We start from the raw sequence: 15,104 nt of genomic DNA, 5'->3' as shown, positions 1-15,104 counted from the left end.
GTAATAATTTCGATATGCGAATACAGTGGCACCTCTGATGATTCGAGGGAAAAATACTCTTTCCTTTCTTCTAAAGAATAACTTAAATACTCGTAACATTTCCCAAAATTAAAGACAAATGTCATTTTCTATGCAACTATTATGTTACTATCAGACGAATAAAGATGAAACCTTCATAAATTCACCAAATGACCTCACTGTAAGCCATGAAATAAGAATAAAAAGGTCTAAACATAAAACCTTGTAAAACATTAGATATCTCATTTTGCACATAGAACTACAAACATATGTGATTCCACAAAAGCCCTGTCAATGAGACAGTGAAAAATGGATGATTTTTTACATCCTAGGCATTCTCCTACAGTTCATAAACCACTGCCAATAAATCAGAATTATACAACTTCTAGATAGCATTTTAGCTTCTAAAAGAATTCAAAAAAAATTCCAATCATCATCCTTAACTTTCAGGGTTTGCAGATTACCACAAAGCAAGGAAGTAGAGCCCTAGGATTAAGCAAATATAGCTCCTCAATACTTGAGTAAAGACCAACTTTCCCTGCCAACGAATCAAACCCAGTTTGCCCTGCCAATTCTTGCACGTTTTCTAACGGTCTATGAACTCTTCCAGCAATCACTCTGCATACAATCAACGCCTTCTTTATCGATGCATCATCATCAAAGAATTCGATACCTTCAAACGCCCTTCCACTAGTTGAGGTAGTAAAAACACCAACTCCGCTCTTAATTTCCTTTTTAGTATAAAAACCGTGCCTAATAATTCGACACACACAGCATTTTTCAGAGATACAAAGGCTTGAAGATCCGTCAATGCCTAACGAACAGGCAACAGTAGTCCCGTAGAATCTTAGTAGCTCGTTTCCATCAGCAAGACATCGTGGGTGCTTCTTAGCAAGTTTACTGGCTTTAATCTTTACCATTTCCCTGTACTCTTCAAACCGAGCTATTGTTTTCTGGGTATTATGGACTTTTAACACTCTCTCTATTCGACCACAGTGATTCTCTGACTTTAGCCAGCTTGTTCTGCATATTATTTCAACTATTTTCCTTGAAGAATCGCCTTCCACAAGCTCAGTGACTGCAATAAACATCAGTATTGTCAATTTGAAGAGCCATATTGATGCAGGAAATAGTTTTGAAAGTAGTACCATATTAAATTTTTAATGGCCTAGTGAAAAAAAAAAAAAACAAATGTATATAGCAATCAGGTAGTAAAATGTATATAGACATGAATTTTAAGACAAATGTGAGAATTACTAGAAAAACTATACTAAACGCATGTTTTCCTCACCTTAGAAAAATAAGTTTCAAGTCCAATAACGATGTCTGTCACCACAAAATAAGCTTCATAAATTCCGATAAGTTCAGGCAAAACATAGTGAAGAGAACACGCCGTAACAGCAAAAACAGCAGATCAAGGCAAAATAATTGTAAGCACATTGATGGGAAAAGGAAACATAAGAGATCCCCTCCTTACCCCCGACTCATGAGGGCTGAGCGTGCTTGGTACAGTTAATTAGCGAATCAAAAGAAAAAACATAAGGTCCTATATTAAGGAGAGATCAAAAACTCAATAGCAAAGTCATCAACCAGCAAAATGAATTCCAAGAAGAATGTCTTGAAGCTGAAATAAGAAATGAGGCCTAAAAAGTGTAAATTCAAACATAAGCACTTTACACTAAAAGCAAACAACTTTTATAAAAAGCAATGCAACAATATACAGTATATATACTTCTATATCATCTAAATTTCATAAATTGCAACTTTGACCAAAAAAAAAAGTTGTTTATTAGTAGTAGTAGCAGCTTACCAGCATGATTAGAAAGATGGTGAGCTTCAAGAGCATCCCATTTGTTAAAGTGTTCTTTACACTTATGACAAGTCAAATGTTGAGTGTGAGATGAACCATTTGAATCAATTTCAAGTGAAAATCTTTTCCTTGAATTATTAATCCCACTACTACTACCTCCATTTCCAAAGATTTCTGTTTCCCTCTCCACACTAAAAGACTTTCTTGGCATTCCCATTCCCATTCCTGAGTTTTTACCAAATAAAGGATTATTGTTGTTGTTATTAAAGTAATGCATTGTAGGGTGTCCTCCAGGACCTGGGGTACCTGGCCTTAATGTACCTACAAATGTTGACTCCTCCCTTCCTCCATTAGCAGCAGCAGTAGCAGCAGCAGTAGCTCTTTCGGTTGCGGCGCCGCCTCCGCCGCCTCCGATTGAGCCTAACCCATCAGTGCAATTGCCAAAAGGGGCATACCCAGTAATCTTAAGCTCACACCTAGAATTGCTCAAAATGACTTCATGAGTAATTGGGTTAAGAAATTCACTACTTCCTATAGATCTTGGACTACAACTTGGGGGTTTCTCAATGTGTCTTTTACTATTCCCATGAATTACATCTTTAAGATTTGCAATTGACCTTGAACAACCTGACCTTCCTACTCTTCTTGTTAATATTGAATTCATCATACTATTATCATTATCATTATGATTATGATTATGATGATTTTTACTCTTTGATAATGATGATTTTGATTTTGGTTCATGCACATCTGATGCCTCTGATTTACAGTGCAGAGATTTCTTCAATGAGAACCATACATTTGGTTTGTTGTTCTCTTTTCCTTGTTGCTTCTTTCCTTTCCCATTTTTTCCACCTCCTTCCATTTTTTTTGCTTCTTTCTTCTATTTTCTAGATTTCCTTGTTGAATTTGCTTAAAGATATCATTTTTATAATTGAGATAAGAGTAAAACCCATTTTTATCACCAAAATTTGGGAGCTGAAAAAAGAAAGATTGCAATTAATGTTACACTAACAAGTGTATATTTGTTGGCAGACTTGGCCATTGAATAAGATTTCTTATGGAAGATTTTTCTAATTCCATGACCAACAATTATACCAGTAAAATAGACAGCTAACTGCCCAAAAATCAAAGCTTTTTTTTTAGATTATGATGAAATAACAGAAAGAAATTGTTTGTTACATGCACATAGCAATTTCTTGAGATGGGTTTTTTTTCTTTTGGGGTTTTGGAGGAGCGGATAGGAAAGAGATAGAAAGACAAAATTTCTGGTTACAGAAAGAATCTATAATTTGAGTGAAAATTTAAGAATATGAAGGAAATCTATGCATAAATTTGCAAGTTGAAAGGGTGTTGGAAGTAATAAATTGATGGTGGTAAAAATTTAAATATGGCTTCTCTGACAGCAGTTGTATGGCCTGTGCCCTGTGGTGTGCATTAATATCTAATAGACCCGCCATAAGGCCCAAAATCTTAGTAGCTATTACCCGAATTCATTTATCCAAATTAAAATCTATACTATGATTAAAACGTGTGAAGACGGAAGAGAACTTAAGTGCACCTTTGATTGATAGGAATTACATAGACAATGAAAATTCTCAATGATTTTCTTATTTGGGGAGTTGTTTGGTTGACAGTGAGTTGAGAAAATGAGTGCAATAGAAATTCCTTGGAAAATTGAAATTTCTTCATGGGTGAATCAGAATTCATCGGAATTGCAAATTCCTTGATATCAACCAAACAAATTTAGGTCATTTATATAAGAGAACGTATTGTGTCGGACTCGTCCGACCATAATCTTGGTCGGACGACTTTCAGGTGGTTCCAATTTTTTTTCAGGTAGTCTTCATTTTTTTTCAGGTAGTCTTCATTTTGTTTTCAGTTAGTCTTCTTTGTTTTTCAGTTGGTTTTTGTGCTTCAGTTAGACTTACTTGAGTTTCAGTTGGTCTTTATTCTTTTTCAGGTAGTCTTCATTTTTTTTCAGGTAGTCTTCATTTTGTTTCATTTAGTCTTTTTTTTTTTCAGTTAGTCTTCTTCTTTTTCAGTTGGTTTTTGTGCTTCAGTTAGACTTACTTGGGTTTCAGTTGGTCTTTATTCTTTTTCAGGTAGTCTTCATTTTTCTTCAGGTAGTCTTCATTTTGTTTCAGTTAGTCCAACTGAAAGAAAACAAAGTCCAACTGAAAGAAAACAAAGTCCAACTGAAAGAAAACAAAGTCCAACTGAAAAGAAAACAAAGTCCAACTGAAAGAAAACAAAGTCCAACTGAAAAGAAAACAAAACACTAACCTCTGCTTTCTCTCACTTTCTCCTTCATCTTCATTCCTCTTCTGCCAGCTTAACAAAATTGTTTCAGTTGAGCCATTAGGGGTAGTGTCTTACAACATCTCTTCTGCAATTTAGGGGTAGTGTCTCAAACACTAATCTCTGATTTGATGGTTAGAGATTGTGGCTGTATCGTATTTTGCTGGATATACTGTAATCCTTGAGCAATTAATTTCTTTTCCATTCTCATCTCTAATGGTTGTGTGAAGGGATTGATGGTAGAGATATTGCACAAATGCAAACCTGTGTGTTGGGTTTTTTTGGGTCGTAGGAATGCCAATGTTTCTGGTTATGGTTGTTGGAGGACGATTGATGAAATCAACTTTTTGATGCTTTTTGATGCTTTCAATTTTGTACGCTGTTCTTCAACTTTTGATGCTTTCAATTTTGTTGTTCTTCACTTTCTTTCTCCTCTTAAGTCTTAACCTTGAGAATTCAGATCAAAGTTTGAGCATATTTAGCGTAGTAAGACCGCCGTCGTTGCTGTATATTAGAGTACTGGGCTCAGCCCGTCTGACGAAAATATTGGGTCAGACGGTCTGACCCAATACTTTCACTTTATATAAATTACATAAGGGAAGTAATTTCCTAGGAAATAAAACTTCCTACAAATATTAAATTCTCATTTATACCAAACGAGCACTAAGAGTGCGTCATATATCACCCTCTCTCTATATATATATATAGAGAGGGGGGGCAAGATCACATGAGAATGCTCCTTACATGAGAAATGATAATGAATCTCAACCACACGATTGGATTAGAGTTACAACATTTGTTCATTAGAGTTATACCCTCCTAACAAATTTTGAGTCCAAAAAAAAAAAAATCTTCTAATATTCTTTTTTTTGGAGTTACATCACTTTTTCATTAGAGTTACTTCGCTTATTGATAAGAGTTATAGCACATAAAATTCATTCTCATTTCTCATGTAAGTATGCATTCTCATATGCATTCTCATATGGCATGTGCCCTGTGGTGTGCATTAATATTTTTTGGACTCAAAATTTGTTAGGAGGGTATAACTCTAATGTATAAGTGTTGTAACTCTAAACTAATCGTGTGGTTGATATTCATTCTCATTTCTCATGTAAGGAGATATATATATATATATATGGCGCTATATGAGTTATGACATAGATTTTAACTTTTCGGTGTTCTAGAGTTCTAGTGCATATTAATTATTAAAAACTATAATATTTGTTGTTAAAGACTATTGGAAAATATATTTTATATGTTAGAAAAGGTTATAAAGTGGGAAAGGTGGTCAAATAAACCTTTTAACACTTTTTGCGATAAACAAACTTTTGAAAAAATTTCTGCCAACTTAAGAGAACCTTAGCCTGCTCTAAAACACTTAGGGGGCTTTTGGTTAGGGGATTACAGTAAAGGGAATTAGTTGATTGTATTTCCTTAAAACTTGGGGGTTTTGTTTCCCCTCTTTTCCCCTCCATTACCCCCAAATCTCTCTATTTTGATTCCCCACTAGGCCACTACCCCCTCCACTTAAAAATGGGAGAATGGAAAACCCTTGACCATCACCTTTGAATACAACCACTTTGCCACTGGAACCACCACCCTAGAACCCCTCCACCCGAAACCACCACCTAAAACCACCACCATCAACCAGAAACCACCACTCCACCATCACCGATCCACACCCGAAACCACCAAAGGCATCCCCGAAAATAACCCCACCCCCCACGGAATCACCATGGCACCACCCTATGCAATTTTTGGAGATGAGAGAGATAGAGAAAGAAAATAAAATGGTCTCATGTGATAGGAGAGAGATAGAGAGAAGTTATTAACCAAAATGAAAGTGTCACAACCAAATTAAAACTTCCTAAAATATAAAGTGTCACAATTAAATTAAAACGGAAGAAGTAATATTTTCATGATTAAAGTTTGTAGTTTTGATTATTTAAATATAAATTTCATACTATATAATTTGTATAATAAAGTAATTAAATTTCAGATATATTAATTTTGTTTAAGGGTTTTAAGCATCAAAGCATGAATTTCTAGGGTTTTATGATGGGAAATTATAGTACTATATTATAGTTTATGAAAATTGAGTACTCTAATGTTTATGATTATGTTTAAGTATGTTTTGAAAGGTTTTAAACATATTATAAGTTGCTAGAATTTTTATTATTGCTTATGATGGTGTTTTAAATGTCAAAATATAGATTTTTGAGGGTTTTTAATGACTAGTATGGTAGTACTATACTAGGAGAAATCAATAGTTGAAGATTTAATGATTAAAAAGGATTTTAAACATTTTAAAGAGGGTTTAAAATATTTCAAAGTTGCTGGAAATTTATTTTAGTATTGATTAGTGGTTGTATTGATATTTGATAGGCGGAAAATTCTCTTTAGGCGATCTCTAAGGTTGATAAAATGGTCTCTCATATTGTCTACACAAGGTAATACGTGCATACATATGTGTTAGTAGACTAGTATCATGTCTTAAGATGAGGATTGATGTAGTATCATGCATAAGGAACTATTACAGTTCATTTGTGATTTATATTAAACTAGCTAGAATTACATGTTTTATGTTGTTGTATGAAGCATGTTGCCTATGTTGGTTGTATTATGTTTGTATGGATGATTGATGCAAGCATATGAGATTGACAACTTTATTTTATTAATTCGCATGAGGGATAATTTATAATTATGTTGTTATTGGATCATGTTGTTCCCTTTTGATTATTTTATTTAGGATTTTTTGTCCCAAACTACCTTTTAACTTTCAAGTTTTTGCGAGAAACTACCTTATATAAAAAATTGTTATCCTAAACTACCTTACTTTATAATTTTGTTGTTAATAGCTACCTTATGCCGGTTTTCGGCATTGAATTTTGTTTTTTCAGTCCAAAATTGTGGGAAAAAAATTACCATTGTGGAAATTGAGGAGGGTGATTGTTTATTTAGTTAAAATAAAAGAGGGATTTAATGGTGGATTGGTGGTACGCGCACACAGCGAAATGGAGAAATTAGGTAGGGAAATTAGTATCATGTTAGGTTTTATATTTATTTATTATGTAGTACTCAGCTTTGTTGATTACATGTTTTTGTATGTAGGTCGATCATGGATGTGCCTTATTGATCCTGTGATGACCCATTTGGTGAGCAGTCTCTCATGATCAATAGTGCATTGACCATTCCAGATTTGAAGATGATGCATCATGAGTTCAGGATTCGTGAAGAGCTTGTGTTTAACTTTAATAATTTTGTAGTTGATTTTTATTTATGATTTGAATATTTAATTTTTAAGTTGGTTTGAATTTTGATTTTGTTTGGAGTTGACTTTATGGTTGACTAAGTTAAATATATTTCAACATTATTTATTAATTTCGGTGCAAAATTCTGAATAAGCCAATACATTATCACACGGGCAATAATGCTTTGATAATTTTCTTCTCTAAGTTTTATATTAAAAGGTCTTCTGGAAAATAGAGAATTGTCGGGTGGTACATTGAACCTAAGCCATTTAATTAAATGTCATAATCGTACCAACCTATTTAATTCAATGGGTCAACAAATCCCAACCCTAACCCGCTTATTTCGGGTTAGGTTCAAGTGATCAGGTTGTCAGGTTAGGTCAACTTTTTTGTTAGTCCTAAAATTGGTCACTCTAATCATCATTTGATAGTGTCTGACTTGAGTTGACAAAATATTTAAAGCAATCAGTAAAGTTGCAAACAACGAATCAATGACATATCAAGTTCTTGTCAGTGCTATTGCTCCTAACTGCTTATGCTTCTTCCCATATATAGTAAATTATCTATATTTTGTATTTATTTTGGGGTTGGGATTTCAAGTGAAAACTTCTATTTGAGTGAGCTTTCAATGAAGGTAAAGAGAGGGCTCTGAGTGAAGCAAACAAAGGATTTTGAATCAAGTCAAGAGAGGAACAACAATTGTGGGAACTGTTGTTGGAAATAGTATTTCTAGTGGAATGAGAGAAGAAAAGTGCAATAGGTTAAATTTAGGGGTTGGCCTATTGTTCGTGGATGAGTTGAGTTTCAAACCCTTGTGGTCGAGATTTTTCACTTCCTATTGGGCCTATAAAATTTCCTCGTAAACTCTCTTGTGTCTTCGCGTGGTTCCTTTCGTTGTTCTTAAATTCTGCAAAAGATACTCATTGTTCCCATCACTACAATTCACCCTCCTAATAGTGTTTCTTAGTGAAATAACACTTTTGTAAGTGAAGTTGAATGAAAGATGAAAAAACATATGGAACTTATCGAAGAGTTGTAGCTTTGAAGGGTCCTAACTTTAGAAGTTTAGGTGACAATTAAAGATAAATTGGTACTTGGTAAGTTGCTATTACATGCTAGGATTATAAGAATGGCCAAAAAGTAGCTATTTTCAACTTGGAGAATATATATTTCGTCGATCTAGGATTTAGAGATGACTAAATGAGGAGATGAAAGGATAGAACGGGAGAAATTATATCATATAAGTTCCATTTCATTTCTAGTCCCAAAACAAAGAAAATATGTTCATAGAAGAGCTTATATATTTACACTTAAAAATTTAGATCTAATATTGAATCAGGCTATCGTCCCTCCTAAATCCTAATGCTATCCCACAACAAATTTTCATTGTTGGGAAGTTTTACATTACTTGCTACACTTTCTTTTTGGGCAATAAACTCTCTCTATCAGTCTATCTCTCTCCTTTCACATGGGTCCCTTTTCTTTTTACTCTTTACCTCTCTCTTCTCCAAAAATTATCTAGAAGTCCGTGAATTGAGAAGTATAGCGAGTAATATGAAACGAAGAAAGTAATAAAGGATTAATATAGGCCTATGGGTTACAGGAGCACAATAACAATAGTATATTCTATCATGGCCATATTACATGTATGGGTTAGGCAGGAGTAGTTAACTAGTTATTAGTTCAGTCCAAATGGACTGGACTACACGAACAGTAAAAGTGAGAACAAATATTGGTTACCTGAAGGGCCAAGTTATTGGAATTTGTGGACCAAATTGAACTTGTACTAGTCCAGTTTGTACTAAGCCGAGTAAAAGTTTGGGTCAACTTTATATCAAATCCAGATGTAGGAATGTGCCACTAGAAGGTTTTCTTTATCAACGATTCAACATATTATATGTACTCTGGAAGAGCAAATATAATGAACAACAAAGCCAGCAATATCCTTCAAAATCTTGATACTTCCTCCGTTCTAAAAAAAATTAACAACACATCCACGACCCGTTCATGTTATATTGTCTGAAGCGACGTCGGTGATAACTCGAACTCTATTATATATGACTTTTCCGAAGGTATGGCTGAACAAATTCAGATTTTTTTATCAAGACACTTTATAGGAGTGGTGTCGGGTCAACCCTTGGGCCTTGAGGGAAATACTACTCAAACCACATTTGATTCCAGAGATTTATCGTCCTTGAGAATGATATGGCTAGAAGACCCGATGTAATCCCCCATAATTTTAAAGGATTATATATAAATAAATAAATATATATATATATATATATTATATAATATATAATATAATATATATATATATATATAATATATAATATATATATATAATATATATATATATATATATTTAAACATAATCTAGTTTTTAAAATGATTTGACTATTTAAAAAGGTTGACTAATTTTAAAAGTCAAATGAAATTATTTCGAGGATTTAAGAAAGTTAAAAATATTTTAATTAAGCATGCTTTGATAAAATTTTTAAATACTAATTTATATTGGAAAAGAAGTCTAATGGACTTGAGGAACCTAAAATCCTAAAAGGATAAAGAAAAAGAGTCATATTGATGATTAAAGTTCTAATTTGTTATCCTATTCATCATCAATTTTCATTAAACCTTATCTCCTTTTTCCTAAGCCCAAAAAGGAAACCCTTTATAAATATCCTAATACGCAATTATTTTACCCCACACAAGATTTATTTTTCTCTCTCCTCTCACCAAATCTCATAGCATTCTTCTTTCTCTCTTCCTCCTCACGTTCTTTTTCGTTTCTCTCTCTCTCAAATCTTTTCTTCTTGTTCAAGTAATGTTTCTTCTTCAACAAGAAACATCACAAAATCTTCAAAACCACCAAGGAATACCCGCTGATGCTGCTGCCGTGTTCCCCTGCTTCCGGCATCTTCTTGTCCTTCCTCTTGTTGGTTGTTTTCTTTTCTTCTTCCTCAATATTCCATTAAAGACTATGTTTTTATGCTTTCTTTTAATGTTAATTTGATTCATATATATTATATATTATAAGAATAAAAATTCAGATTTGTTTATTATTGGTAGATTGAAGTTTTAATCATAAAGCATGGATTTTTTTAGGGTTTTAATTACTTGAAAACCATAGTAGCATGTTATATACTATGAGATTGGTTTAGATTATGATTTTAATCATGTTTATACATGTTTAAAGAGGGTTTTATGATTTTAAAAGTTGCTGAAATTTCAGAAAGGATTTTATTTATGGAGTTTTAAGGATTTTAATTACTAGTATGGTAGTACTATACTAGGAATTGAAAGTTATTGAAGTGTTAATAGTAAAATCAACTTTTGAATATATTTAAAGGGGATTTTAAATATTTTAGAGTTGCTGTATTTTATTTAAGAGTATTGATTTTAGTTTATATTGATTTCTAGGCGGAGAATATTCTGTAGGAGAGTTAAAAGTGGTATGTCGACTAGTTTACACAAGGTACGTACATACCTGTGTGCTATGTGATTAGTATGTATCATGATTTAAGGAGAAAGAATTTTAGTACCATGTATAGGGACTTGTTAAGTTCATATATGATTTCTGGTATTATTGATTGCTACATGTTTTATGCCTGTGTGCAAGCATGTGATTTTAGTAAAGATTTCCATGTTTGTATGGAATAATTGATGCAAGCATGTGGAAGAGGAATTTATTTATCAATTCGCGTGAGGAATTAATATTTGTTATAGGGATTGAATCAAGTTGTTCATATGTTCCCTTATGTATTATTTTCACTATCTTATGAGGATTGTGGGCCTTATTTGGTAAGTTGATAAATTATACCTTTGTAAAGATAAGTTGGATTGTTGGCTAGGTTCAACAAATATGATGGATTGGATTAAAAGAAAATAATTTTGGGTTGTAAGTTGTGATCACTTATTAAATCCTAAGATAGAAGAAGTTCAGTTGTGACAAATTTGATTATTATTTCAATGTTACTTGTATGTGTGTCATAACAAGTAATAATTGGTAATTAACGTAAAGTGTGACGAGAATAGTTGTAGACTTTAGACTTGTGCACGTCTAGAGTTGGACATTGGGAGTTGAAGTACATGGTGGTAGCTCATGGCTTTTTCTAGGAGATGGATTGATCCCCATTCCTCTTTTATTTCAAAAAGTTCCTCGATATCGCAGGTCATTATGGAATACGTGGTAGCTCCCGTATTTCGTCTTCTTAATGAAGACATGTTGGTGGGACAGCTCGGTCCAATAACTATTCCATTTAAGTAATAAAAAGATGTTTAGAGTTTAGTTCAGTAAAAGTTGTCTGCAGAATGTTATATGATTATGTTATTATTTATTCCTGCATGTTGTTATTAGTATCATGTTAGGAATGCTTAAGTTTAGTATGTAGTACTCAGCTTTGCTCATTACGTGTTTTGTTTGTGATTGTGATCATGGCTTTGCGTTATTGATCCTGTGATGATCCATTTTGGTGAGCAGATTCAATATAGCATTGACATTACAGGTTCGCAGATGTGCATCGTTGGGAATCTGGAATGGAGAGAATGTGTAACTAATTTATTTTATTTTCTGCATTTTTAAGAACATAAGTTATTGAGTTTGTTTGAGTAGACTCATTTAGAATGTTTGGTTGTTTTGAATACTTATTTATTTATTTATTTATAATAAAAGGTTAAAGTTTAGTTATATGTTTTCCGCTGGAAAATTCTGAATAAGCCGATACGTTATCACACGGGTGATAATGTTTTGGTAATTCTCTAAGTTTTATATTATAAAGGTAATTCTGAAAAGAGAGAATTATCGGGGTGTTACACCCGATGTCATTAGTACCCGTTCACATTTCAAGTTATCCAACGTGTGCAGCTTCTCAAAAGTGATGGAAACTCTCTTGCTATGGTGGACTCACCAAATGGCAAGGGAATTAAACTTCACCACAATGTCGTGGGAATTAGAGTTCCTTTGCGATCCCGCACCGTTCTTCCCAAAGAACGAAAAGCCTTGTCGATTACTAAGAATTGACTTATGGTTCAAGCATTAAGCGCAATCGACAACGTCAAGTGGTTCTTCCTAACAAATCCTTGCAATCAAATGACCTTCAAATGTGTGCGGGGAATCTCAAAAAAGGAGGGGAGAATGTCGGGTATCAAAGTGAAGATAAACTCAGAGATAGTTTACAGTTCCTTGGCGGGCGGAATGGTAACTTTATCATCCACAACCCCTCAACTAGTGATGGAGAAAATACTTAGCATGCCGCCACTTAATATGAGAATGTCAATTTTCATTTGAAATGCTCTTGGAGTGGCGAGACCCGGGTTTTGTCGTAACATTAACCAGTTAATAAGGGTTCACGACCCCGTGATTGTGATCCTCACGGAGACTAGGGTTGTGAGACCAATGATCGAGGGCATTGCTGAGAGTCTTCCTTTCAATTCATTTGAAACAGTTGAGCCGATGAGGTACATCGGGGGAATCCTTATTTTGTGGAATGAAGGACTCCACTCCTTCACCACCACTAGGGAATCCCGTGCAATCCATGGAGTGATTCAGGTATGGAATGAACCCTTTTTCTTTATGTCATCCCATATGCAAATACTAAGTTTAGTGGTAGACTTGAAATTTGGGTTAATATGGTTGAAACTTCAAAAAGTATTTCGTTGCCATGGTTAATGATTGGTGACTTCAATGAAATTATGTATGCACATGAAAAAATAGGAGGAAACAAACCTAAAGATCACAAAATGAGGATTTATAGAAAAAAAAAATGGGTGAATACAACTTGAGTGACCTGAGTTACATTGGCAGTAAATTCACATGGTTTAACAAAACGTACATCAGTCCATATTTGAAAGATTGGATCATTGCTGGGCCTCGCCAAGTTGGATCATAAAATACCACAATATTGTTTCCCATAACCCCCCCCCCCTTTTATCAAACCATAATCCCATATTATCACCCTTAAGCCTAATATCATTAATCGGCGGAAAAAATACTTTAAGTTTGAGCCCTTGTGGCTTTCTGACCCCTTCTTCAGTCATTTTGTCCTATGTAAGTGGGTTGGGTACAACTCTAGGCTTCCTTCAAAGTAAAGTTATACTCTCTAAGCGAAGACATCCCTAATTAGGCTAATAAAAATTGTAACTTGTTTAGAAATAAAGCTAGAACCCAAGCCAATTTGTTGGGAGCCCAAAAAGCTTTCTAACAAAACCCCTCTAATACTTTTCCGTTTGATCTTGAGTCTAGCCTTAATGATGAACTAAATACTCTCTTAGATCAGGAATAATGTTTTTGGCAAACTGGATGAAAGACAAATTGGCTTCTCCAAGAGGATGGAAACACACTTTTTCCAACTTTCAACTATTCTTTGCCGTAAACGAAATTGCATAACTATGTTAAAAAATGACTTCGGAAATAGTTTGACGGACCAAGTGTCTATTGAATATGCTATAGTGGATTATTTCACCTCCCTTTTATAAAACAAATGAAGTCAATATTCATGAACAAATTATATCTATAGAGCATCATGATTGCGGGAAAACCCCTTCTGTGCATGAGGTTCAAGAGGCGGTGTTCTCCATTGGTGGGGGTGAGGCTTCGGGAAAGATGGCTTCTATGCCATCTTCTTCCATCATTTTTGGGAAGCCATCAAAAATCATTGTTATGAGATGGTTAAAACTATTTTTGAAACAAAGATAATGCCGGCAAATCTAACCTCAACTCTCATTTCTCTCATCCCAAAAATTAAAAATCCAATGAGAATCAAAAATCTTAGACCAATCATTTTAGTGAACACAACTTACAAATTGGTCACAAAAATCCTAGTCCAATGATTAAAACCTTTCCTTCATGATATTGTTTCCCCAAACCAAAAATAGTTTCATTCTAAGGAGGGGATTTGAGGTTAATTACATTACAGTCACTGAGATTCTCATTCAATGAATAAAAAGAAAGGGAAAAAGGGCCTCTTTGCTCTTAATTTCGACCTTGAAAAAGCGTTTGATAAACTTGAGTGACCATTTATTGATTATTGCCTTTGTATGTTTCACTTCTCTGAAAATACTATGATTCTTATTACGAATTGTGTTTCTACAACGTCAACCTCAATACCTTAGTTCAGGTGAACGACCATAAAACAAAAATGTTCTATCCAACCCGAGGCATATGAAAAGGTGATCCCCTTTTCCCGTACTTTTTCATTATGTGTCTTGAATATCTTTCTAAGAAGATCCACGAAGCTTGCAACAATAAGCTTTGGACTTCCTTTAAGGTTAGAGGAAGGAGAACTGAAATCTCCAACCTTATGTTTGTAGACGACATTTTTTTTGCTGAAGCTAATTAATACTCAAACCCTCAATGCCATGACTCGAATTGTCTCTGAGTTTTACTCCATATCCGATTAGAAAGAAAATGAGGGTAAGAGTATGCTATGTTTTTTCTCCCAACACCCCCCCCCCCCAACTCTATAAAAGATAAATTCGAACAAGAAACAAACATCCTTAGTACTGACCTTGGTACATACCTCGGTTTTCCTCTCTGTCATCAAAAACCATCAAAAAATAAACTATCTTTCATTATCGACAAAATGTCTTCTAAGATAGCTTCATGGAAAGCTAAAGCACTTTCTAAAGCGGGTATAATGATTTTAATCAATCCAACACTCCAAGCTATCCCTAGATACTTCATGCACCTTATTATTGATTTTACCATGTACATTAAGAAGAAACTTGAT

General features: G+C 34.0%; 1 protein-coding gene across 1 annotated transcript; it reads right to left on the bottom strand.

Moving 5' to 3' along the window:
• Positions 1 to 212: 212 nt before the first annotated feature.
• LOC104907097 (hypothetical protein) lies at positions 213 to 3,197 on the bottom strand. The gene is made up of 2 exons (XM_010695971.4): positions 1,829 to 3,197; positions 213 to 1,096 (listed from the first exon to the last, which is right to left on the bottom strand). Exons 1-2 carry the CDS (start codon positions 2,691 to 2,693, stop codon positions 465 to 467), a joined length of 1,497 nt encoding a protein of 498 aa, XP_010694273.2. The 5' UTR covers positions 2,694 to 3,197; the 3' UTR covers positions 213 to 464.
• Positions 3,198 to 15,104: the final 11,907 nt, after the last annotated feature.

This window comes from Beta vulgaris, chromosome 4, assembly GCF_026745355.1.
Source record: "Beta vulgaris subsp. vulgaris cultivar EL10 chromosome 4, EL10.2, whole genome shotgun sequence".
NCBI classification, from domain to species: domain Eukaryota; kingdom Viridiplantae; phylum Streptophyta; class Magnoliopsida; order Caryophyllales; family Amaranthaceae; genus Beta; species Beta vulgaris.
Note: the sequence above shows the minus strand (reverse complement) of the source record. Positions and strands in the feature narration are given on the sequence as shown.